General features: G+C 40.4%; 1 protein-coding gene across 8 annotated transcripts in view; it reads right to left on the bottom strand.

Annotated features, from left to right (window-relative positions):
• The window catches only part of Ptk2 (protein tyrosine kinase 2), a 172,316-nt gene that overhangs the window by 61,882 nt on the left and 85,652 nt on the right, over nt 1-24,782 (bottom strand). For 3 of the 8 annotated variants that reach the window (XM_051159553.1, XM_051159546.1, XM_051159554.1), the window contains 6 exons: nt 23,456-23,508; nt 11,680-11,763; nt 10,553-10,570; nt 3,482-3,538; nt 2,269-2,289; nt 1,106-1,203 (listed from right to left, as the gene is read on the bottom strand). In XM_051159553.1, the coding sequence (XP_051015510.1) occupies nt 1,106-1,203; nt 2,269-2,289; nt 3,482-3,538; nt 10,553-10,570; nt 11,680-11,763; nt 23,456-23,508 (331 nt within the window). The remainder of the gene's footprint in view (nt 1-1,105; nt 1,204-2,268; nt 2,290-3,481; nt 3,539-10,552; nt 10,571-11,679; nt 11,764-23,455; nt 23,509-24,782) is intronic. The other 5 variants (XM_051159547.1, XM_051159548.1, XM_051159551.1 and 2 more) reach the window with 5 other exon arrangements.

Raw genomic sequence — 24,782 nt, 5'->3', positions numbered from 1 at the left:
ATAAAGTTGGCTACCACATGAGACTTTAGTATGTCTCATTTTTAGGTTCCGCTCTCCCACTGCCACCAACTAGAGCAATAAACAATATAGCATGTGATTCGATTTAAAAATAGAAGAGAGATATCAGAAGCAGAACCTCCAACTACAAGGATAAGCAAGAAACATTCCCGTATGTCTGGGTAAAGAGTATTTTAAAAGGGCAGCTATAGAGGCTCTGTGGAAAAGCATCTCTCAAGTTTTCACACCAAGGAGTCACAAGAGCCAATATCCTGTGCTGCTATGACATCATCACAACCATTTCTGTACATCCATCATATTTCATTTTAAAAGTTTCTTCAATGGTATAAACTGTAAATCCGAAACAATTTAAAAAATCATTAATCTAAAAAGAAAAGAGACATAAAATGAGGGGCACTAATGAAGATGTTGAGATATTGGCTAGGAGGCATGTAAAACACGATGAGTATGTAGGAAAACTGATAATCAAAAAGTTAAACACAGCTACTATGGGAGGAAACTCCACACATCAGCATTCACAGCAGCACTTAGTGACAAAGAAGTAGAAACATCCTAGATGTTCAGTGAGTGAAGAATAGATAAATGGGGCCTGGAGTGGCACCTGCTGCTTTTCCAGAAGACCCAGCTTCCATTCCCAGCACCCTCATGGTGGCTCACCTTCCTGTAATTCCAGTTCTAGGGGACTCAACACCCTCTTCTGACCCCCTTAGACATCAGAAAAGCACATGATGCACATATATACATGTAGGCAAACCACTCCTACACATACAGTAACTATTTTAGAAAGGATAAATAAGATGTGCACACCTATGCAAAGGACTATCACAGGGCAAGGACGGGAAAGAAGACTGTGTGCTGTATGAGTCTATTTAATATGAAATATCCTCAACAGGGAAAGCAGGGGGTAGAAAGGAGACAAGCGGCTGCAAGAGGCTGGAAAGGGAGGTATAGCATGAACTGTATCTGTGGGTAGATATCAAGTTTTTGAGGTGAAGAAAGAATTCTAAAACTGAAAGTGGCAAACTGACGCACAATTCTGACAACATTCAAAAGCCAGTCTTGATTTCTGGTAGTCATAAGGACTTACTGGGCTCAGGTACACGCCTTGATGCACATCTCCAAACTGACCTTCTCCAATACAGCGTCCAAGTTCTATTCTTTCTCTCTGAATCTCATAATCCCTGGCTGCAAAACATGGCCACACACAAATAAACCGGAACAGAATTCCAAATGTGGGTACAGTACGGTACACACATTTATCTAATTATTATTCACAAATTCATTTTCACTTGCAGCATATCAACATAAAAAATGTTTGAACAGAGTGGAACCCTCTTAAACGCCATCTAAAAGAGTAGTAAGTGTGGTATTAGCAGAACCAACAAACAGTAGGTTTGCCTCATGGTAGATTCTTTTTTTTTTTTTTTTAAAGCCCATACTGTGCTTAGAAATCTTGGATTTATTTGGTTATCTGATAAATTTCTAAATAATTGCTCTAAATACTGCATTATATGCAAAATTAATAATCACTATTGGTTTAGGTATTAATATATGAAGGCTATAAAATTATTTAAAGCAATTATTCTTAAGCAATTGAAAATTTAAGTACAGAAGCAATATTAAACTTTCTGAGTATACTGTATATTAAAAGTTTAAGAGTTTTCCACTTCATTATAATCCTATCTCTAGATTATTTATGGAGCTAAAAGAATTTAAAGAGGTAGGTTCTAGAAATTAATTTCAAAATTAGGTGACTTTGAATTGAAATATACCTTGCCAAACATTTGAGAGTATGTGCTCCAATTAAGACATTTTTTTAAAAAAGAAAAAAAAACCAAAACATTAAATCAAGGGCTACACTGAGTTACTTAGCAGGCTGCTGAGCACATGGAAAGAAAACATCCACAAGGAACACAGACGCCCAGACTAGGTGGAGTAGCTATTCAGTCTTGGGTCACAACAATCAGCTCATGGCTACCTTACATATGTTCCATTTGTGGTGTTACTAACTCAATAGCCCAGAGTTAACGGACTCCTGGTTCAGAAAATTAAACTAGACAGATCACCCAAGTTTTAGATAGCTGTTTTCCTTCCTCTTTAAAATCGATTTAGCCAGTAATTCCACTGATTTAACAGTATGAGTAAACCGATGACAACGAGTTTGAGAACATATTAACTGAAACTGAAACACCCCCATCACTCCATGGTGGCAATGCAAGCAAATGCAGTTATGTCAAAAGATCCTGTTACCTTCATCTATTCCATAGCTTTCTGTATTGCAATTAAGAGAGAGAAAAAAAGTGGAAGACCTTGCTTAGAAATTGCTAGTAGCAATTAGGTTAACAACAACAAAACTTGGAGAGTACATTTCAATATTTACTTAATTACATCAAACAAAATGAATAAAAAATAAAATAAATGCGCATAACTAACCATCTTTGAATTAATTCAAAGGCATGTATTTCGTAAATTCTTGATAAGAAACATTTGTATTTTCTAGTTAATTATAAGTAACGAAGACACAAACGTGGACTCTCAGAAGAAATGGAGAAATGACTAAAGGCTAGCCAAAATGGTGAACTCGAGTTGAACTGATTATCTAAGTTACTATTGGCAGCCCAAACCTATGTACTGCATCTCAGCTCCTGCCCAGATGTCAAAGGGACTTTTGAAAGGCAAGTGGGCATGCGCAGGAAGTACAAGCCTCAGAGGCTTGCCTGTTTTCTCATTATTTGGTAATGTCTCCCTAATGCATACAGAAAATCCAAATAAAAACACTTAAAATATTCCACGAGAGCATAGGACCTTGTTCTTTTGAAATACATGATTATCAGGTCCATTTGGACTTCAAGTTAACTTTTAAGGCCTAGATGCACGGTTTAATTATTTAATTGATTGATGCATCAAAGTAAAAATATAAGAACTTATCCAATTCAAGATAAAGGAACAATATACTCCCAGGCAGGTCTAGGGCATGCAGATTGTCCTCCACCAACAAGGTACACAGTCACTGTGAAAGAGCATGCTGACATTCCCAAGCTGGAATGCATCATCAAGGGCTCTGCACTGTCCTGTCCAACTCCCTGCAGGCTCCTCCCAGTAAATGGCAATGAGGGTAATTTCAAGGAGAAAAGCAAGCCACTCAATGTGTGCGTATACACATTTAAACTCAAAATAATATACTATTCAATGTGAGCATATACACATTTAAACTTGAAATAATACTCATTTTCTATAAAGGCAAAATAATTACGGTTACATTATCATAAAGCCAGAGAATGACATGACAAAAACTCTATAATTAATTGAATGAAGTTATTTCTGGTATCTGCATTTCAGGCTTCTGACTTTAGGGTAGGCACACAGACTTCTACCTAAAAGTTGAAAGAATATTTCTGTTAGGCGCTCAAATGACAGATGCATTCTAAAGCTTCTCATTGTGAGGAGCTAGCAGCCTACTCACTCGAGGGCATGGTGTATGTGTCTTCTTCATCGATGATCTCAGCGTAGTCATCTGTCTCTGGAAGGAAACAGACAGGTTGGTCGAATTCAAATGCTTGACTGATTCGCTTTCATCATAATTTTAACCAGGAATCTGTGCCCCAAACCACACTGTGCAAATTTCTCCTAATACTAGCATTCTTAATTTGCTTAAATATGAAAAGAAAAGTGTCACTATAGCTCAATATGTCATCACACACACTTATTTATCTGAAGGCAAACTGGCTAATGATCCTTAGGGAAGCCAGTAGGATGTGAATTAAGCACTACAGAATTCAAAGGTGACATTTGCTTAGGCCAGAACTCTCCTTCAACTACAATAAATATGCATCTGAACCACACTATTGCCAGCTGGGAGTTCCCAAGTGAGACAGATGTCTCCATATATTTTTGCAAAGACAACTGTGAGCTTCTCCTTAGAGAACACACAGTGACCCAGCTTCTGAGAAGACTGCACTGGGCTGATTTATTGCATTTATTCTAGGTTAAGAAACAACAACAAAAAAAAATTGGGCCAGGTGTGATAGCATACACCTTCAATCCCAGCACTCAGGGGGCAGAGGCAGGCAGATCTCTGTGAGTTTAAGGCCAGCCTGGTCTACAAAGTGAGTCTAGGATAGCCAAGACTACACAGAGAAATCCTGTATCAAGAAAAACAAACAAACAAAATAAAACAAAAACTAACAATAACCGCTCCCCCCCCCCCCCCCCCGCAAAAAACAAAACAAAACAAAACAAAACACCCGACAGGACTGGAGAGATGGCTTAGTGGTTAAGAACACTGGATACTCTTTCAGAGGACCCAGGTTCAATTCCCAGCATCCACATAGCATCTCACAATTGTCTGTAACTCAAGTCACAGTGGGTCAGACTCCCTCACACAGATATTCATGTACACCAAATACCAAAATGCATATAAAAATTACAGGAAAAAAAAGAAAAGAAAAGAAAGAAATTGTCTATTTGCTGGGCTGTGGTGACGCATGCATTTAACTCCAACTCGGGAGGCCAAGGCAGGTGGTCTCTGTGAGTTCGAGGCCAGCCTGGTCTACAAAGTGAGTAGAGGACAGCTAAGGCTACACAGCGAGATCCTGCCTTGAAAACCCAAAACACCAACCAACCAACCAAACAACCAAACAAAAAAACCCATAATCCAGGAATTTATTATCTTTTGGTGCCTTTTTACCCAGGCAAAAGATTTGATTAAAAAGAGTAAGAACAAGCCAACAGCATATTAAACTAAGTTTGTTTGATTGTTTGTTTTTAAGATAAGACAGATAAAGTCAAAAATTCCTTTTGGCAAATGCAGCAACTTAACCTACCACAGAGTACTGGGAAAGTTAAAAGAACACTCATGTGAAGAAAACTGCCACTGCTGAGCAATACCAGTGCTGGGAAGGCAGTAAAGTAGATTCTGGTTGATTCCCTCTGAAGAAGACCTGCTAAGCCACTGATAAAGCCATAGCAAGCTGGCCTGACACCTACACTGAACCCCAGGGGCTGCGAGTGCTTTCTCCCATTCTCCACTGAGATCAAAAACACACAAATCAAAGAAACCCCAGAAAGCACTCTTTCTAGTTTGAGGATATTAGCCCCTGCACATGCTGTAGCAGGATAATCACTGCCACCAAGCCTCCAATGCAGTGGTTCCCAACAGATATCCTGCATATCAGATATTTCATTATGATTTATAACAGTAGCAACATTACAGTTATGAAGCAGCAATGAAATAATCTTATGGTTGGGGATCACCACAACATGAGAACTGTATTAAAAGGTGATAGTACTTGGAAGGTTGAGAACCACTGCTCTACAGGAAAGAATGCAGTCACCACTAAAAGGGATTAAAAGTTAAAAAAAAAAAATTCTGGCTGAGGAAAAAAAACACCATCAACAAATCAACTCTTCTAAGTCCTAGATGACAGGTATATATACTATTCTCACATATTTATAAGCACTGTATATATAAAGCTAATGCAAAGTATTCTTTTAATTTGATTCTTAAAATGTTATGTGTATGCATGTTATGCTAGCATGTATGTCTGGTGCCTTCAGAGGCCAGAAAAGGGCATCAAGTCCTGGAATTGGGAGTTACAAGTGGTTGTAAGCTGCCATGCAGGTACTGGAAATTGAACCTGTCCTCTGGAAGAGCAGCCAGTGTTAACTTCTGAGCCAGTTCCTTCAGCAAAGTTTTAATGAACTAAAATGTCACCTTCTTGCCTCCCTTGCTGGGTTCTCAGAGATTTGGCTCCTTGCCAGCCTACCACTTTGTTTTTATGTAAGACAGCCTATAAAAGAAAAAAGAAAAAAGAAAAAGAAAGAGAGTGGAGGTATAGCTAACAACTGTGACCAGATGGGAGGAGTCTACTCTAGCAGCCGAGACTACGTAAACAACACAGCACTCAGACTGCTATCTCTTCACTATGTGATGTAGTAGATTTAATCACCACACTGCCCTATAAAGTGAATGCACCAACACCACAGCAACACAAAAGGTAGCAAAAGATTAGGGCAAGCTCATCCCAAAGTGAATCCTCTCAGGTACCTGGAATCTACTGCCTGAAGGAAGGGTGTGACACAGAAGATGGCACCAATAGCAATAACCTCAACTGAGTCTTACTATGTCCTAAAGCTCATGTGGGCTCACAGCCAGTTTTGTTTCTGCTACCACATCTGGCTTCAAAGTTTTCCTGAAACTATCCCTATTCCTTGTTCTTAATTCCATAATGTTGCCCTTTAACAGCTTCATATTAGTTTGCTTGCTTGACAACTATACGCCCAGCTCTCTGGGCCAGCTCCCTGAGCCCAGTCTACTGGAACAGGGTCCCCATGTGCCCTTTTCTCCTCAGTGTCCTCAGCATCTACTGCAGTGCTCAGGAGCTGTGTGTTAAGCAGTGAGGATGAATGCATGGTGGCAACTCAGTTAGGACAGTGTATTCCCAGGATCTGAGAAACTTATGCAGGGCCACACAGACAGCAAACAGCTAGGCATGCTGTATCTATCTGTTTAGCTGCCTATGCCACAGCCATGCCTTCATGTGTATAAGAGAGCAGTAGTATGCACCTATGGAGTTAGGGTAATAGGAACTGGTGCTAACAGGCACTGAGAAATGGCAGACACCCCTGGTGCTGCTGTTCACGGGGACTACATTAGGACCTGAAGGTGAGCAGTTCATATCTGCAGACCCTTTTAGTCAGTCTTCATTTAACTCAAGGACCTCCAAGGCAACTTCAGAAAGCGCCCCAGAAAAACCAATCTTGAGTCAAAGGCAAAAATTGAAAATGACATATAGAACAGGCTAGCATCAATATGGATTTGGGAAAACAGTATTTCCTACATTTCAGTTAGTTCACAAAAATCACAAGGCCTGTACATGGCTCACTCCTGAAATCTCAGCACTTGGGAAGTTAAAGCTATGGGATCATTGAAAAGTTTGAGGTTAGCCTAGGCTATAGAGTGAGACTTCATCTCAAAACAAAACCCAAACCAGAAAGGATTTGTCTATTTTCTAAAACGTTATTTGAGTTCTACATAAAACCTCTGGGGACTTATGAGAGCTGTGTGTGCTTTAGGGATCAACTCACACAGAGTACACTGCAAGAGGAGCAGAACCCAGGGCATGTTTGTATCTTTAGGGACTATGGGACAGTGTTATACTGGTAACAAAGGTGACTCACATGGTCAAGATCCCTGTGCAGCTGTGGAAGCCAGGCAAAATGTCTCTGAATAATGGCAACACAGAAGGGAAAACAGAAAAGATGAGAGATCTGGGGAAAGAAAAAACAAAAAACAAACAAAACCCCGAAGGGGGTGGACGGTGGGGGCTGGACTGACATCTTCCACGGAGGTGATCAGGACAAGGTGCCTGAGCCATTAAGTGCTGCCCAGTGCTGTGAATAGTCACACACTATGATCACCTCTCAGCAGAGCCCTTGTTCACATACACAAACTGAGGAAGTCTTAACATAGCTCAGTGTCACAAATGCTTGGCTCTAAGATGTCATACATCAGCTTTTATTATCTTTCAAAGTATTTGGAGAAGGTATGGTGGCACATGCCTTTTACTCTAGCAATAGGGAAACAGAGCTTGGTCTACATAGTGAGCTCCAAGACATCAGAACTACAAAAGAGGGACCTTGTCTCAAAAAGGAAAAACAAACAAACAAACAAACAAACAAACAAAAAACCCAAAAATAAGCAGTGTTTGGGCGTGCTGGAGAGATAGCTTAGAGGTTAGGAGCACTGACTGTTCTTCCAGAGGTCCTGAGTTCATTTGTGGCTCACAACCGTCTATAATGAGATCTGGTGTCCTCTTCTGACCTACAGGTGTGCATGCAGGCAGAGTACTGTATACATCAACCAATCAATCAATCACTCTTAAAAAAATAAGTTCTCAAATTGCATTTTAAAAAGTGCTTGTGAGATCAGACAATCTCTGCTTTGAGACTATCAAAGTTAAGTATTCTGGGGCACAATTTTGTACCAGGGACACTCACAGAAAAATTCATCAGACTTGTGAACTTGGCAGACAATTTTGGAATGATAGGACCATAAGTTCAAGGCTCAAAAGTCAGGCATATATACACTTGTCATCCCTGAGGCTGAGGTGGGAGGATCATTTAGGTCTAGGAATTCAAGGCCAACCAGGGCAACACTGCAAGACCTTGTCTCAAAAATATATAAATAAATAAGTGAATGAATGAATGTATGTTGGGGGGGCTGGGCATATAGTTCAGTGGATACACATAGCATACACAAGGCTGGAGCTTAATAATCTCTAGCACCACATGAAACTAGGTACAATGGCACATACCCATAACCCCAGCTTTCAGAAGATAAAGGCAAGAGGATTAGAAACTCAATCTTTTACTTATTTACATAGCAGGTTGGACATCAGCCTGGGCTGGACAAGACCCAGAAGACCCTATCTCAAAAATAAGATGACATAAAATAAATTAGAAAAATAAAATTAAGTATTATAACAACAGAGACTTCTAGTTGGGAGCGGTGGCACACATCTATAATCCCAGCACTAGGGAGGCAGAGGCAGGTGGATCTCTGAGTTTAAGGCCAGCGTGGTCTTTCAACAAGTTCAGGACAGGCAGCTCTACACAGAGAAACCCTGTCTTGAAAAATCAAAACAAACAAACAAACAAACAAACAAAACAAAACAAAACAAAATCTCCAGGGACTTCTAAATCTGGGCATATTATTATTATAATTTGTATGTTTCAGTATCACAATATGAAAGGGAAGAAGGTCATAGCTTAGAAAATGAGAGACAAGTTCTCATGTTACAGTCCAGTAAAAGGAAATAAAGCCATCACTGGAAATGTCAACATTTGTCAGTGGCATCACAGGCTCACGCCCTGGCACACATGGGTATGACTGGGCTTGCCAATCATGAGAGATGCACTGGTACAGCATGGATGCTGTACTTGGGTCTGTAGAGAAAAGAATTGCCTTCTGAAACTAAAACTCTGATTCCTGGTGTGGAGGGTAGGACACAGCTCTGCCTCCGTCTCTTCCTAACCCTTAGCAGGCATGTCTGCTGGAGTAGGCAGGTACCGAAAACTCTGACAACTCATCTCGTGACTGGCTTTCCTGCTGCTCCTCATACAAGTACGTGTGCTTTTATGTATCTGTGCTGACAATCAATCCATTTACTAATACGCCACAAGGACTGGCTCATTTAGAGGAGGACTCCTCAACCTTGCTCCGGGTCTTATCCTGCCAGGATTAACAGACATGTTATGAGCTCTGTGGCAAACATATAAAAATGCAAATAAATTTTTTTCTAGGAGTCACAACAAGGCCATTTTATTAAAATCTTAACCAACTATGTGACCTAGACCAGGAAGTGGAATACTTTTTCTGTAAGATGCCAGGTAAGAAGAAATGCTTTACAACTGTACTACTGTGGCAGGTACTTGGCTTTGCTGTTCAAACCACAATCTTGGGTAGACAGGTACCAAGCCAACAAATAGGTGAGGCTATGCTCTAACAGAACTTTTTATTTATGGCCACTGTAATTTTAGTTTCACATAATTCTGATATCCTAAGTGCTAGTTTCCTTTAGAAAATTTCCCCATAACTATTAAAGCATAAAAATATTGTTACCTCAGGTACCAGTACTAGAACAGGTGGACCTAAGTGTCTTGTGGACTCTAGTCAAGACCATAACTCTGCTACTCCCTGTAAAATGGAACATAGGCTGGCTCTGGCTAGCTTAGTACCAGGACACTTAAGTGTGAGGAAAGCACATATGAATGCTTGCTTTGCACCATCTGTGGTAGCCTAACCAGTGCTTGTCTACAGATGTGTGGAACCTTTTCTCATGGAGAGGCAGGGGTAAGTAAGCTGTTCCGGTATTTGCAAGTCAGCTGGTGACAAAACAGAACAGTGGACAAGGCAGAGCCTCAAGCCCAAGCCCCCACCTCTAGTCTCCTCTGGTTGATGTCTCCATTTGTGAACTATACAGCCTGATGGGGCGAAGCAGGGCTGGCAAGTAGCCAGGAACCACAGGAAACACTCAAGAGAAGCAGGTGCTGGCACTGATCTTCACAGAGCACCCCAGAAGTGAAGCTCCACACTGGCTTTCAATTCCCTAGGGAACATGCCCTTTTCTGGAATTATGTTATCCTGTTTGCTCACTCCCTGCAGGTTTACATCTTCCAGACGGGAGTAGAAACCACCACTGAAGGTATTCTGTCATTCAATCACAAGTAAAAATACAAATTTCCCTCAATTTTAGTTTATATAACTTAATCTTCTGGAATAAACAGACCACATTTTATGTAGGAACAACACAAAGCAGGTAAGAACCCACTCTGACATCAAATGTAATTTGAAAAAATCATTAAATATTAAGAAAAAGTAATTATTACTATTGCTAATACTTCCTAAATTATCGCAGTTGAACAACTGTTAAAGATCACTGTCTTTCCTCTTTAGTACCTCATTCATAAATTATTATGCATGCACCACATGATTATCTCACAGCAGTAACACAAATGTGAAAATTAATATTACCGTCCCCACTAATTTCATCTGCAGATCCAGGTAGCATGCAAAGAAAGAAGAAGTAGGGAACAAAGGGTAGGAGAGACAGGAAGGAAGGAAGGAAGGAAGGAAGGAAGGAAGGAAGGAAGGAAGGAAGGAAGGAGAGAAGGAAACACTATTAAAATGACAAGTAAATCAAAGCTTAAGAAAACAACAAAATCACCCCAAGGTTCATTTACAAGATAACAAAAATTGTACTAATGTGTTTACTGGAGTTGAAGGCCATTAAGCAAAGTTTTAAGCTGCCAACAGATTATACACAATCACACAGAACAGCAGAGCTTAATTACTTTCTACCACACTAGGCAAAAGTAATTTGATTGCATTTCTTTGTAAATGTTAAAGAAGCTTCTGCTTTTTAAGGCCCATTTGTATCATTTTATATACAAGTGACAAGAAACTCTTCACTATCATGTAAGCAAATGGGTCAACAGGAGATAACCCTGTGACTTATATCTCAGTGAGGTAGTAGGCTTAAGTCCCTATAATAGATGCAGGCCATGCCCACACTACCATGAAGGGCAAGTGTAGTTCTCAAGGCTCTGATGACAATTCAGGCTCCTATTTGAATTCGTACAAAACTACTAATTTTCAGGCATTTTTGAAATAACATTGCTTTAATAATTACAACAACAAAAACTACTGCTTTATTTGAAAACCCTCCAAATGTCACAGCTGCCTCATCTATGCGGCATTCCTGAACATCTATCTGCCTTCCAGAACACAGAATGCAGACCCTCTGGGCAATGTCCCACATGATGCATTAGGAAATTCACAAGGCCAGAAACAGATCTTGACAACCTCTGTAGGAAAACAAGACAATAGAAATGTCACCAGGAAGCTACTTCTTGCCCTGTCATGCATTTAAAGGCCAGCAAATGGGCAACAAAAGATTGTCAGGTTAAGACAATGGGCCAAATTCTATTACTTGCAAAACACAAAACCTGTCCCCCAAGCTATCACATCTGGACAGCAGACATACACTGATATTCAGTATGGCTATTAACTGCTTGGGACAATCTAGAAGCATCTAGCTATAGTTAGTTTTGTGAGGTGTCTTGGCTGACAAGAAAGCCTGTGCGAGTGCAGTGCAGTACCCGTTAGAGGAGGTTCAAGGGAACAGAAGACCAAAGGGAGAAAGCGCCTAGCTTTCTTAACTTTATGTTGGCAGTGATTGACTCCTTTACAAAGAGGCAAGAGAAGAAAGAGAAAAACAGAAACAAATTATTTCAATACAAAAAATAACCAGTTAATTTTAAAACTATAGCTATAAAAACAAATACTAAATTGAAATACTTTTATAACTATCATTGATTGGTAATTTAAAAAGAATTATTTTACTAAAGATTAATACTAGATACAAAAAGAACAAATGATGAACAGCTATGAGCTCCACCAGACCAGCTAAGCAACAAATAACACAACTAAAACAAAAATAAAGGGGGAGGGGAGGAAGAGAAGAGAAACAAAAAATAAAGACTAATGAATAACTTAAAGATCAAGAACAGTCTATGCGATTTTATTTATTTATTTATTTTTTGGTGAACATTTAACATCTGATAAACTGGTGATAAGCATGTCTGTCTAGAGAAGCTGCAAAGCTGGCACCACACAGCCACTCATTTGCTTAAATTTACAAGGGAATCATCCTCTATGTGAAGCTACAGAGTAGCTTAGTATAGCAATGACAATAGAGTACACACATCAAAATCAAGACACAGCAGATGTAGTGTGACAGTACATAGTGTGACAGAGACATAGGGTGCCATCAGTAACAGTACTGACTTGAAGTGTGGGCCCATGAAGAATGAGTGACAGTTTAGCCATCAAGAAGGCAATAATTTGAGTACCGACACACACAAGGAAGAGAAATGAGAACTAAAATGTACAAACTAGCAGTATTTTTCAAGTGGCATGTTACTGACTACTTCATCTTAGTGCTTTGTCTGAAAAACCGTTCTTAGTTTCTAGACATCCTACATGATGGCTCTGGACAGATAACAAATGTTCCATCTGATGCTGGATGGGTTATGGACTGAGGTGGGGGGAGGAGGGTCAGGTTCAAAGAGCTATGCAGGGCATTACTGCAATGGAACAGTGGAACTGCATATGACAATAACTGTCAGTATTAATTTCCTGATTTTAAGAATTATGCTCTGACTATATAAGATGCTGTCTGAAGCCAGGTATGGAGTGCATGCTTGCATCTTGCAGCTTTGGAGGTGGAGGCAGAAGAATCAGGAACTGAAATTCTATCTGGGGTATATAGGACTCCATGTCAATAAATGAATAGATAAAAATTTAAAAGTACAAATAAAAAAATTTTAAAGCCAGTATGAAATAAACAAAAATTGAGTAAAAAATACCTAAGTTTTCAAACCATTCTCTTAGAGAACCATTCTCTAAGAATGTATGGTTAAAAAAAATAAAAACATTTAGATACCACTCACATTAACAATTTCCAATTCTTAGAGAGAAGTGAAAGCTCCCACCAGAGAGCTGAGGGAAGAGGAGCTGGGTAGCTGGCACAGTGGCCACTGACCATATCTAGCTGTTCTTAGTTCATTAATATATAGTCTATTTCTAAACGGATAATATCCCCTATCATGACTGAAAAACAGCAGTTTTTAAAATGTGTTTCTTGAATAATACTGATATTAATTTGCTTCATGCAAACAAAGGGTTATGAAGCTTCTTAACTTACAGAAGATAATTATTTTTGTTACATGCTTTAAACATCTACCCTGAGATAGGCATACTGTGTAGGAGACAGCGTTAAGCTAAATATAGAAAGGCAAGTAAACTACCAATATACATGCAAACACTGTGAGGGCACACATAGCAGAAGGGGTATGGGAGCATGTTTGTGTAGACCTGAAACTTTCAGCAGAGCAGTCACAGAAAGGTTGTTTTGCAAAAGACATCGAAGAGAATAGAAAGTGGGTATGCTCATAGCAGCAGGCACAGGCAGGATACAGAGGAAACATTCAGGCCACATCTCTGCAGAGGCAATAAGCAGCCACAAAGAGTCAGATAGAACAAGTTGGCAGATTAAGAGAACATGGGAGATGGCAGTTAGTGAGCAAATCTCATAGCTTAATGTTCAGGTTCTGCCTTTCATTCGGACTGACATAAAGGAAGGAGTAAAGGCAGGGACTATACCACCGCAGCCTCACTTTACAGGCTTTTTGGAAGCAGCCAAAGGGAGCAGGCAGAACATCAATAATCAAGGAGAATGAGGTAGTGAACCAGGTGGTATAGGAGGTATAGACAATCAGGATCTGCAATGCGCTGAACTGGAAGGAGAGGCAGAAGGCCAAAGAGAGGGGGATGGTGGAGGCCCAGGCCCAGGCTCTGCAAAGGCACCAGGATTCAGCTCCAATGTGCTGGGCATGAGGTGCTCAATGAACTTCTAAGAGTAGGTAGTAAGCAGGCAAGGCACAGACTAAATTTGGGCTTAAAAGAGCAGTAGAGAGGCACACGTTTAATTAAGCCATAAAGGAAAGAGATCCCACAAAGGAGGTACAAAGACTGACAGCAAGTGGCCATACACTTAGCATTGGGTTCTTCGCATAGAGTGTGGCCAGCAAATGAGACACCTAGTGGCCAAGATACATTGAGCCTTCAAGAGAAGAATCCTGTTGGAGTGGGGGACAGGAAGAGTTTGGATGTGATGTCATACTGTCCTAGTTTCATTTCTGTTGTGTGATAAAATATCCCAACAAAAGGCAAGTTAGGAGAAAAAGATTTATTCTATTTCTTAACTATGGAGTTATGTAAATTCCAAGTTACAGTCCATCCATATGGAAAGAAGGAACTATGTAAAGCAACACTCATATCCACAGTCAAAAGCAAAGACGCGATGAATTTTTGCATGCTCATACATACTTCTTTTTCCCTATTTCTATACAATTCAAGACTCAATTAATGCTGCTGCCACAATGGGAATGTCTTACCATTTCAGTGAGCATAATTTAGATAGTTCTCCACAGGAATGCCATAGGCCAACTTGATACAGATAATCCTTCTTTAAGATTTTCTTTCCAGGTGATTCTACACTCTGTCAAATTGACAATTAAAACTAACTATCAAAGCTAGGACATGGTGGGGTATGCTTTTAATCTCAGTACTCTGGAGAGAGACAGGAGGATATCTGCGAGTTCAAGACCAACCTGGTTTACATAGCGAACTCAAGTACAGCCAAAACTACATAGTGAGACCCTGTCTCTAAAAACAAACAAATCAAACTGGCACATGTATGAAAAGCTGTTTTCTTGTCTCTCCAGTAGGAAAACTCCTATAAGGAGTATCTGTAAAGTATTCCAACCAAATAAAGGAAGGAGAGGCAATAAAATTTGCATGCTGCCACTTTGTGGCTAAGGTACACGTGTCAATAGCTTAAGTGAGCCATTCACAGAGAGCATTACAGAGGACAGGTTTGAGACTGGCTGGGCCTTAACCAACTGATCAACTTTTATTTTTATTTTTGGTGAGAGGGTCACATTATGTACCACTGGCTGGCCTGGAACTTGGTATACATAAGGTAACCATGAGCATGAGCATGAGCAAGCCAGAAGGCAGCATCCTACATGGTTTCTGCTTGAGCTCCTGCCCTAACTTCCCTTGGTAATGGGCTGTACCCTGAAAGTGTAAGCCAAATAAACCCTTTCCCTAAACAGCTTTTAATTAAGAGTGTTTTTTTTTTTTTTTTTTTTTTTTTTTTTGGTTTTTTGAGACAGTGTTTCTCTGTGTAGCCTTGGCCATCCTGGACTCACTTTGTAGACCAGGCTGGCCTCGAACTCTCAGCGATCCGCCTGCCTCTGCCTCCCGAGTGCTGGGATTAAAGGTGTGCACCACCACGCCCGGCTTAAGAGTGTTTTTATTACAGCAATAGAATTCAAACTAGAGCATTACAAACAAACAAGGGGGGCTGGCTGACAGAAGCAACAGGAAGAAAACTGAGCAAAGATGTCTTGTTTCATTTTTGTCTGGATAAAACGAAGCAGAAAGATGGGAGACATAGGACTTTAAACACACTGGATGCCTGATAACCTTTTTTACATTTAGAGGGAAACGAGCTTGAAAGCCATTTGCTTTGGAATAGTAACAGGATTACAGGAATATGTAAGAGTTGACGGCAAAGGTGAAATGAAATTGGCTGTTAGCTTTTGGCTGCTGAATCTGGATGATGAGTATGAGGAAAACCATTTCACAATTCTGTCCCCTCTTTTGTATATACTTAAAACACTGCATGATAAAATACTTAAATAAATTCCTCTAAGGCAAAACACAGCGGCAATCTCGTATTATCTATCTACCTCCATAGCTTACCTTGAATCACAAAGTCTGAATATAATCCATAATTTACTATGCAGTTACTGAATGTATTATCAATTGGAAAGCTTTCAAGTAGGATTCCTTGGAAGTTTTTTCTCTGTCCTTCCATGTTAGCAGAACTTGCTTGATAATTAGCAAGATGATGCATAGGCTTCTTGCAATCTATACAGAAGGTTTTGTTTTTGTTGTTGTTTATCTGATTTTTCAAGACAGGGTTTCTCTGCGTAGCCTTCACTGTCCTGAACTCGCTTTGTACACCAGGCTAATGCTGTGCCCAGATTGTGTGAACCTCAAAAAAGACCACCAGGACTCAATACTGATACAATACACACAAGGACCTTTAATTTTTTTTTTTTTTTTTTTTTTTTTTTTTTGACTCGAGCGAGGCTTTGACGGTAACCAACACAGTGGTATCCAGAAAGAGCCCCAAACTCTGAGTTGAGGGTAAATTTAGAGCTTCCTATCCCTCCCAGCACCCCAAAGCAGGGGAGTTCCAGCCTGGCAAGCACCTATTGATTAACATACGAAGGTCTAATGTCTAAAGGTGACAGGCTTCAGAAAAAGGCGTTAATATCGCCCATGGCTTAGCTTTCTTTGTCCTCTTTGTTCACTACCTTGTCCAGGTTTCTACAAGAAACCAGGTGTCTGGTTTCTTAGTAACCCTGTCTCCAGTGGGCAGAAAGGAATATGGCCATAAAACTGGGTCTCTTAGCAACTCTATCTCCAGTAAGACCCTTCTACTACATAGTGAGACCCTTCAGGTCAGTCGCTAGGCAACGCTATCTCTGGTGGGGCTCTTCTTTGCAGCTGTGCTCCTACCTGTTAAGTCTGTTTCCTCAAGTAACTTTTTTACCCTGAGATAGGCCATACATGATTCCGGCAGCTCACCTGGTTAGGTAGCCTTTGGCCATAGTTTCAGTGGCCATCCTGGTGGGTTGCTAGGGAACAGTATCATGTTAACACAGGAGGGAATGCAGGCCCGGTTACTCCGTGCAGCTGGCCAGATTATCTCCTGTAGGCCTATTTCTTAACCTCTGCCTGAGGTGACTCTGAAATCTAATTTTATTTCTTCTGGTATCTCATTGGCCTTGAACTCACAATGATTCATCTGCCTCTGCCTCCCAAGTGCTGGGATTAAAGGTATGCACCATCATGCCTGGCTCTGTATTCAAGTTTATTAATTACTGTTCTCATCAGTTTAGCCAGGAGACTACAGTTTGTGTACCAAGAATAAAACACTCACTCTTGTAGAATCAAAAACTCATTTTTGTTTAAAATACTCTGGTATAGTGCTTTATTTCCCTCTTGGTATGAAAGCTGTAGGGGAAAGACAAATCCTACAGGACTAAAGAGACAAATCCACAAAGACTACTTGTAATAATAGAAGTCCTAATTCTTTAGCCTTAAAAAAAAATAACTCAAGTTATCTAGGTTTGTTTGTTTTGGTTTTTTTCGAGACAGGGTTTCTCTGTGTAGCCTTGGCTGTCCTAGACTCTCTTTGTAGACCAGGCTGGTCTCGAACTCACGGTGATCTGCCTGCTTCTGCCTCCCAAGTGCTGGGATTAAAGGTGTGTGCCACCCGGCTTGGGTTTATTTTTTTATAAATTATTTATTTTTACAGATACATTTATATTATTACACATATATACAATAAACACAATGCAGCAAGAAGACGACGAATCAGGAATTATATAAATGTTACATTCATAGTGGTTTTGGCTATTTGACCTGCACTTCCTGCTTAGCCTTTTTAAATGGGAAAGTGGCTCAGCCGACCCAATGCTTGGTAGGCCTACCACTCCTGCACCTCCTCCATATGAAAGCAGGTTCCCTCAGGAACCACAGAGGAAAGCAATGTGATCAAGCAGCACCCTCAAATCTCACTAGCAGCAAGCTGAATTCTAATGACATCAAGATGGGGGCATGGGCAAGAAGCAACACGGGTGGGTTATTCTTATCATTCCTGTCCTTATCTATGCACACCATCACTAGCCAGAGTTGGCTCTAGATGTCAGAGACATGGAAGCTTCTCAATGGCTTAGAATTCCTCCTAAACTAACCTGCCCAATCAGAACATGTTTATTGTTAACACAAAGACTAGAATAACTCCCAGTTTTACAGGTTCTCTGAGTATGCCTGAAATAGCTAATGTGTATCATTCTGCACATATCTCCAGTAATGCATCATAAAGCACCTAATTTACAACAACGAACTTTTATCAAACAGCACCAATGATTGACCATACGACCTGCACATGCCAGGCACTGTTCTACCACTAAGCTACATAACAAAACAAGACCATACAGCCTCACTTAGGCTTCAAACTTGCAATCCTCCTGCCTCAACCTCCTGAAAAACTGGGACTGTAGATGTGTGCTACCACATTTGGCTCTGGTCTCCTCGCACCCCGCCCCCCCAAGACAGGGTTTCTCTTGAGACAGCCTTGACTGTCCTGGAATTCACTCTGTAAGCCAGGCTGGCCTCAAACTCAAGAGAACCGCCTGCCTCTGCCTCCTGAGAGCTGGGATTAAATTAGTGTGCCACCACTGCTAGCTGCAAATGAACTTCTTTTGCACTAGTTAGTAATGCTCTAAAGTTAGGGAAGGGACTCCCCACCCTACACCTTCAAATTCTGAACAGTGTTTAAATCAAGCATTCAAAGCCATGGTGCGTGGCTATAATTCCAGCACTAGGGAGGCTTACAGAGAAGGACCATAGTGAGTTCCAAGCCAGGCTGGGCTGCAAAGTTAATGCTATCCAGCGTAGGTTTCATAATAAGACTCCATCTCAAAGGGGGTGGGAAGCATTTTCGCAACAGAATAGACAACTTTGGAAAGCACGGCACTGTCACAATGGAAATTAAATGGTAAAATTAGGCATAAATAGCTCTCTCAAACTGAACAAAGAGCAGGCTTTTGAATTCAAACAGGGACGTTTGTCCGTTATTATTCCTGCTGAATGGGATGATTTCCTATAATGGAATAATATGCTAAAATATTATTCTCCTGCATACATCAAGACTCTGCAATGATCAATGGCATCTAATGAAAAGAGAGTGTGTTCTTAGAACTCAAGGTCTGGGCTTCCAGCAGGCTCTCTATTACTCACTGCTACATTAATCTGGCCAAGACACTTAAATGCTGAGCGGTGACTTTCTCATCTCCAGACCAGGGACATTAGTAAAGACAGCGCATGTGGCCAGGTGAGGCATGATCCCTAAGCATGTAAGTAAGTACTGCATGTGCTAAGCAGCAGCAGAACAGTGGACAACAGACCCGGCATGCAAGAGCCCATGGGGAGAGAGATTCAGGCGTGATTACCAACTCCCAGGCTGGCACTCCTCAGACATGTACAATTCACAAACCATTCAAGCATATTTGAGATGTTCTAGAATTTGAAATAAAGCAAACTTCTATAAATAATATTTATTTTACTAAATGTTTTCTTGTTTTTAAGTCACTAACTCAATATACCTAAAAGAACTATATATAAACATAATCATGCATAGTGAAAGAATAATCAAGACAACCTTTTACAAACTTTTATATGTACAATAATACTAAAAATAAGTTGTCTAAAAGTAGTATACTTTTATTTTTTTTTTATTAATTTATTCTTGTTACATCTCAATGTTTATCCCAGCCCTTGTATCTTCCCATTCCTCCCCCCCCCCATTTTCCCATTATTGCCCTCCCCTATGACTGTTCCTGAGGGGGATTACGTCCCCCTGTATATTCTCATAGGGTATCAAGTCTCTTCTTGGCTACTTGCTGTCCTTCCTCTGAGTGCCACCAGGTCTCCCCCTCCAGGGGGTAGTATACTTTTATAAATTATTTATTTATAAAATAAATACATTGAGCACAAAGAGTCAACAAAATCAAAACAAATACTTGTGCCAGATTTAAAAAAAAAAAAGTACTGCAATCATTTCCATAAGGATATATGTAAGAGAAAAATAGTCTATTTTTGCACGGCCAAACAGTGAACAAGGGCCACAGACAACATAATGGCAAATGTCATGGACTTCTACTCACACTTGAGGTTTGGCTCAATCAAGGGCCTGCTTATTCTCAGAAAACATGCAAAAACAAAACAAAACAAAAACAACCCCACCAAACACAGGTAAGCCTTCAAAATACTTGAAATCAGCTTTACTCCATGATTTAAGAAATGTCTTCACACGAACCTGAGCAGCAGCCCAAGCTACATTCACTCAGGGCACACTTGAAGTTCTCCAAGGACAGCCTGGGATATTGGTCTTATAGACAGGGCCAAAGCTCTTCCTCAACATACAAAAGGCATTTTTTAAAAATCAGTGTTTTTAAAAAGTCTGTTTAACTCAGGAGCTAGAGAGATGACTCAGAGGTTAAGGGCACTGATTATTCCTCCCGAGGTCCTGAGTTCAATTCCCAGCAACCACATGGTGGCTCACAACCATTGATAATGTGATCCGATGCCCTCTTCTGGCCTGCAAGTGTGCATGCAAGCAAAGCTGTGTGTGTGTGTACATATACACATATATACACATAGTATACACACATCTTTTGAAAAATCTGTCCAACTCTAAGAATACTATATCTAAGGTTACTCAAATAGGTTTCTTTGTGAGAGACTCTTACTCATTTCTATAAAGAAATAGATGGAATTTCAAAGGTAAGCCATCCAACAACCAGTCTAAGGCACCCCACACAGCAGGTACTTGCTGAATGCATTCATGTCCACCTGGTAGAATGCATCATGGGTAAGTGAGTCAGGGTATAGCAGGAAAGTGAGCATATAGTCCACAGCCCACTCCACTTGCCTGCACAAAGCAGGTTCACTGTGGCAACAGATACAGAAAGTCACAGGCCCAGCAACAATAGAATTTAGTGCAAAGGGTCAGCATCTCACCCTACATGGGAAACAAATAGCAAAGTCAAGAAATAATCTTGGAATATGGTTATAGCATATCACTGTCAGCTAGGTAACAAACTAACAAAAACATTCCCAGGGATGCCAGGCGAGTACTTGGAGTCACTGTGCACAGGCTCCAGGCTTGGTAGGTACTGCTTTACAGTCTACAAGGACTGGATTTACTAGCCTGACTTTGCCTAGGAGCAAGCAGTAGATGGTGTGATCCACCAGATCCATGGAATCTTGTAGCTGATCACCCCTGGACACTGAGCACTCCTCTCTATTTGGGTCTGAAAACTGTGTAGTGATGGTCAAGGACCAAAGTACTGTCTGTCAGTTTCAGGGATGGAAAGCTTTTTTTGGGGGGGGTGGGGGGTGGTAAAGAAGGACAGAACAAGACAGAAGAGGGTGACCACAATCCCTAGCATAATGTGAATGAGAAACAATGTGCCTGAGAACAGGTGGAGAGGGGAAAGGTGGGCTGAGGCCAAGGAACGGTGCAGCAGCGTCTGGTTGAGTCTGAGTGTCATCTGGCAGGCACAGAATTTTTATTGAAAATTTTCTTGAAAGAAGTAACTCAAGAAAATTAAACACAATTCCTCCTCAGATACTTCAGGAGAATAAACCAAAGGCAGAATACCAAGAAATTAAAATGGAGTTTGAGGCTGATACTTAAGTTTGCACAATGACTCTCTTTTTTATTCACTGTGTACCTTCAGCAAATTTTGTAAGCTCTTGGGCTTTAGTCCCCTCATCTATACACTAGAAGAGATCATTTCAGCAGTCTGTTAGAAGGATTTTATGAGTTAATTCATAGAAAAGAACATAAAGTAAAGACTAAAACACAAGAACACTCACAAAACCCCAGCCACTTACACATGGCAGCACATAACAATAATTGTAGAACTGAGGAGACTCAGTAGGAACATCAAGAACTTCAGAACAGCCTGGGCTGCAAAGAAAGATTTGGTTTCAAGAGAAAAAAAATCGGCCAACTTTTTCTTTTGAGGAGCAGAGGCATCTAATGGGAGGGGCTGGCTGAGAAGTAAAATGCAGAGCTTCAATGCTGACCAACAGTTAAGTGGAACAGAGGCACTAGCCTGAAGAATGAGGATATAAAGCCACGGCGCCCAGGATCCATATAACACCCAAAGGTAAACAACAGGAAAAAAAAAAAAAAAAAGGTAAACAACAGAATAATACTGCCAAGCTCACGAGGAAGTCTGAGCTTACTCTGTGTCTGGGCAACTGAGGGGACTGTGGCAAACATAGTGACCAGTTTCTGAGCCTCACCTGCAGCTGCCCTTCCACAGGACATACACATTTCAGTGCCTGGATGATAAGTGGTGCTCAAGCCTCACCCACCTGTCCTGTAGACCGTACTGAAGAATAACCTCAGAGGCTTAGAGAATGCTTCTTTTCTCTGGACTCATACTATGGCATGTAAGCCTTTTCCCTTTCACCACATTAAAAATTGTAGTGAGTCACCACAAGCTGAACAAGAACCATACAAAAGGCTGATAGCACCCAGCAACCCTTCTAAAAGTCTAGGCTTCTTCCCAAGTCATGGTTTAGGCTCTCAAATGGCTGAAACAGCCTGGGGAACATGCAGTATCCCTGACACTGTCCAGTGAGACCAAATCCAGAATCAAGAGCTTTGCTGAACTCTGCCAGGAAGTAGCTGTTGGCTCTAGGCCATCAGAGCATGGCAATATTGCCCACTAACACAGTGACTCTGCCGACTGTGTATCGCAAATGCAAACACCTGTAGAATGAGAGTTTGTAAGATATTTGTAAACAAGGAAGAAAACAGACAGATACGTTATTATACTGGGAACCAAAAGAGGATCCAGAGACAACGGTGCAAAAACACAAATTAAATTTCAAGAAAAGCTGACTCCAAACAAACAAACAAACAAACAACAGGAATTGAGTCTCATCTGTCTCATCCTGAATGTATCAGAAGGTATTATTTTAGAAATATAACCTTCATGTTCACATGCACAGCTGATAACAGATGTGTATGTGGTAACATACACATATATGGACATTATGTGCATGTATAACAGTAGGGTATAATGTATGTTAAGATACACAGCTGAGGTCCTTGGAAGGTGCCTTTTTCTGTCCCTCCCTAAAATTCTTCTATCTTCCACATTTTTAGGTAAGGAAAAGGGGCACAGTCACTTTGAAATTATAACCAGAAAGTCACCACACCAACAAATAGTTAAGATAATGCTTAAGAAGTACCTTGACTGCATTAAATAACCATTATGTTAACTGCGAAAGATGAAAACCATTTTTTAAAAAAAATCACATATTTAAAACTTCAAACACACAATATGAAGTGTATTTTGTTAAATCCTGCTAAACCCTAAAGATAAATTGTAATGACAACTTCAAAAGTTGAGATTTCACTCTAAACAAAACATGGCATTGAAACAATCTGGAGTCCTACATATACTGGTGAGTAATATGGTAGGGTCATGTGCAGCATCTCTAATAAAGTCCACTTGGACAGCTACTTTACAATAGTAAAACCGCAAAGGTGCTTTATGTTCTAAGCAAATGAACACACAGAGTGACATCTGCACTGTCCTCCTTACAGTTTGCTCTTCAAGGTCTCTACCAAAAGATCCTTACCTGACACCGAGACTGCATGTGTCCGCATGCCTTGCTTTTCGCTGTTGGCCAACCTACAACAGAGCAAACTAACTGTAAATACTGTCCTTCCCAGGACCAAAATACCCGTCCTTGTTACCTAGGTATCTGCATAGATTAGGAAGGCCAGTACCACTCCTGAAAGAGTATATGCTAGACAGGTGGTTTGTTTTTTTAAACTGGAGTCTACTTTTTAAGACACTGATTACGGGCAGGCTGTGTCCATGCCTCTAAGACCAGACATTAAAACAGACAATGGGCTGGGGATGCAGCTCAGTGACAGAGTGCTTGTCTAGCACATGCGAGGCTCTGGCATCTCCAGCACGGGAAAGAAAAGAAAAGAAAAGAAAAGAAAAGAAAAGAAAAGAAAAGGAAAGGAAAGGAAAGGAAAGGAAAGGAAAGAGGGAAGGGGAGAAAAAAAGGAAGGATGGATCAATTTAAAAACTAAAAACAAATGAAAATGATAGACTTGCCTGTACAAAGCTGCTCACAAAGGTGAATTAGAGCTATTTATATAATACTTTTAATATATAATGTAAAGGCTATATAGATTTTCTGCTTAATACTAGACTGTAAAGAACTGCCCAAAAGTTGTAAAGAATCATGCAACAAAAACCTTTAAAACCTAAATTAAGCAAGATAGTTCCTGGTAAAGGCTCTTGCCACCAGGCCTGATATCTGAGTTTGCTCCCTGGGACCCACATGGTGGAAAGACAGAATAGATTGTTACAAGTTGTCTTCAAACTGATGCAAGTGCGGCACTGGGGAACATGTGTGCTCACAGATATGTATGTATACATATGGGTGTGTATACACAAATACATAATATGCACACTAATAAATGTAAAGAGATAAAAACTAATTTATAAGCATGTGAATAATAAAGAAGTACATATACATTGCTACTTATAGTATCTGCTATTTAGTAGACTGAAAAATATTAGTGACAATTAACAAAATACAAGTATACTTTACAATTTTTGGAAAGCACCAAACACAAGAAAAAAGGACTCCCACAGGTCGAGGAAATGGCTCAGCAAGTAAACATGCTAGCACTACAAGCCTGGCAGCCTGTGTCTGGTCCCTGAAACCTATGGAAAAGTAAAAGAAGAAAGAACTGACTTCACAAAATTCTCTTCTGATCTCCATGTTGGTGCTATGTGGCATGTGCCCCCCTCACATCATGTGTGCAATGCAATCACACAATACAACTACCACTCCTGCTACCACCACCACCACTACTACTAATAACAACAATGCATCTTTTAAAAATAGGAATTCTACATTTTTCAGCCATTTTCTTGGTTTT

Source organism: Acomys russatus, chromosome 17 (assembly GCF_903995435.1).
Source record: "Acomys russatus chromosome 17, mAcoRus1.1, whole genome shotgun sequence".
Lineage (NCBI taxonomy): Eukaryota > Metazoa > Chordata > Mammalia > Rodentia > Muridae > Acomys > Acomys russatus.
The sequence above is the reverse complement of the archived record's forward strand: the minus strand, read 5'-3'. Positions and strand labels throughout refer to the sequence as shown.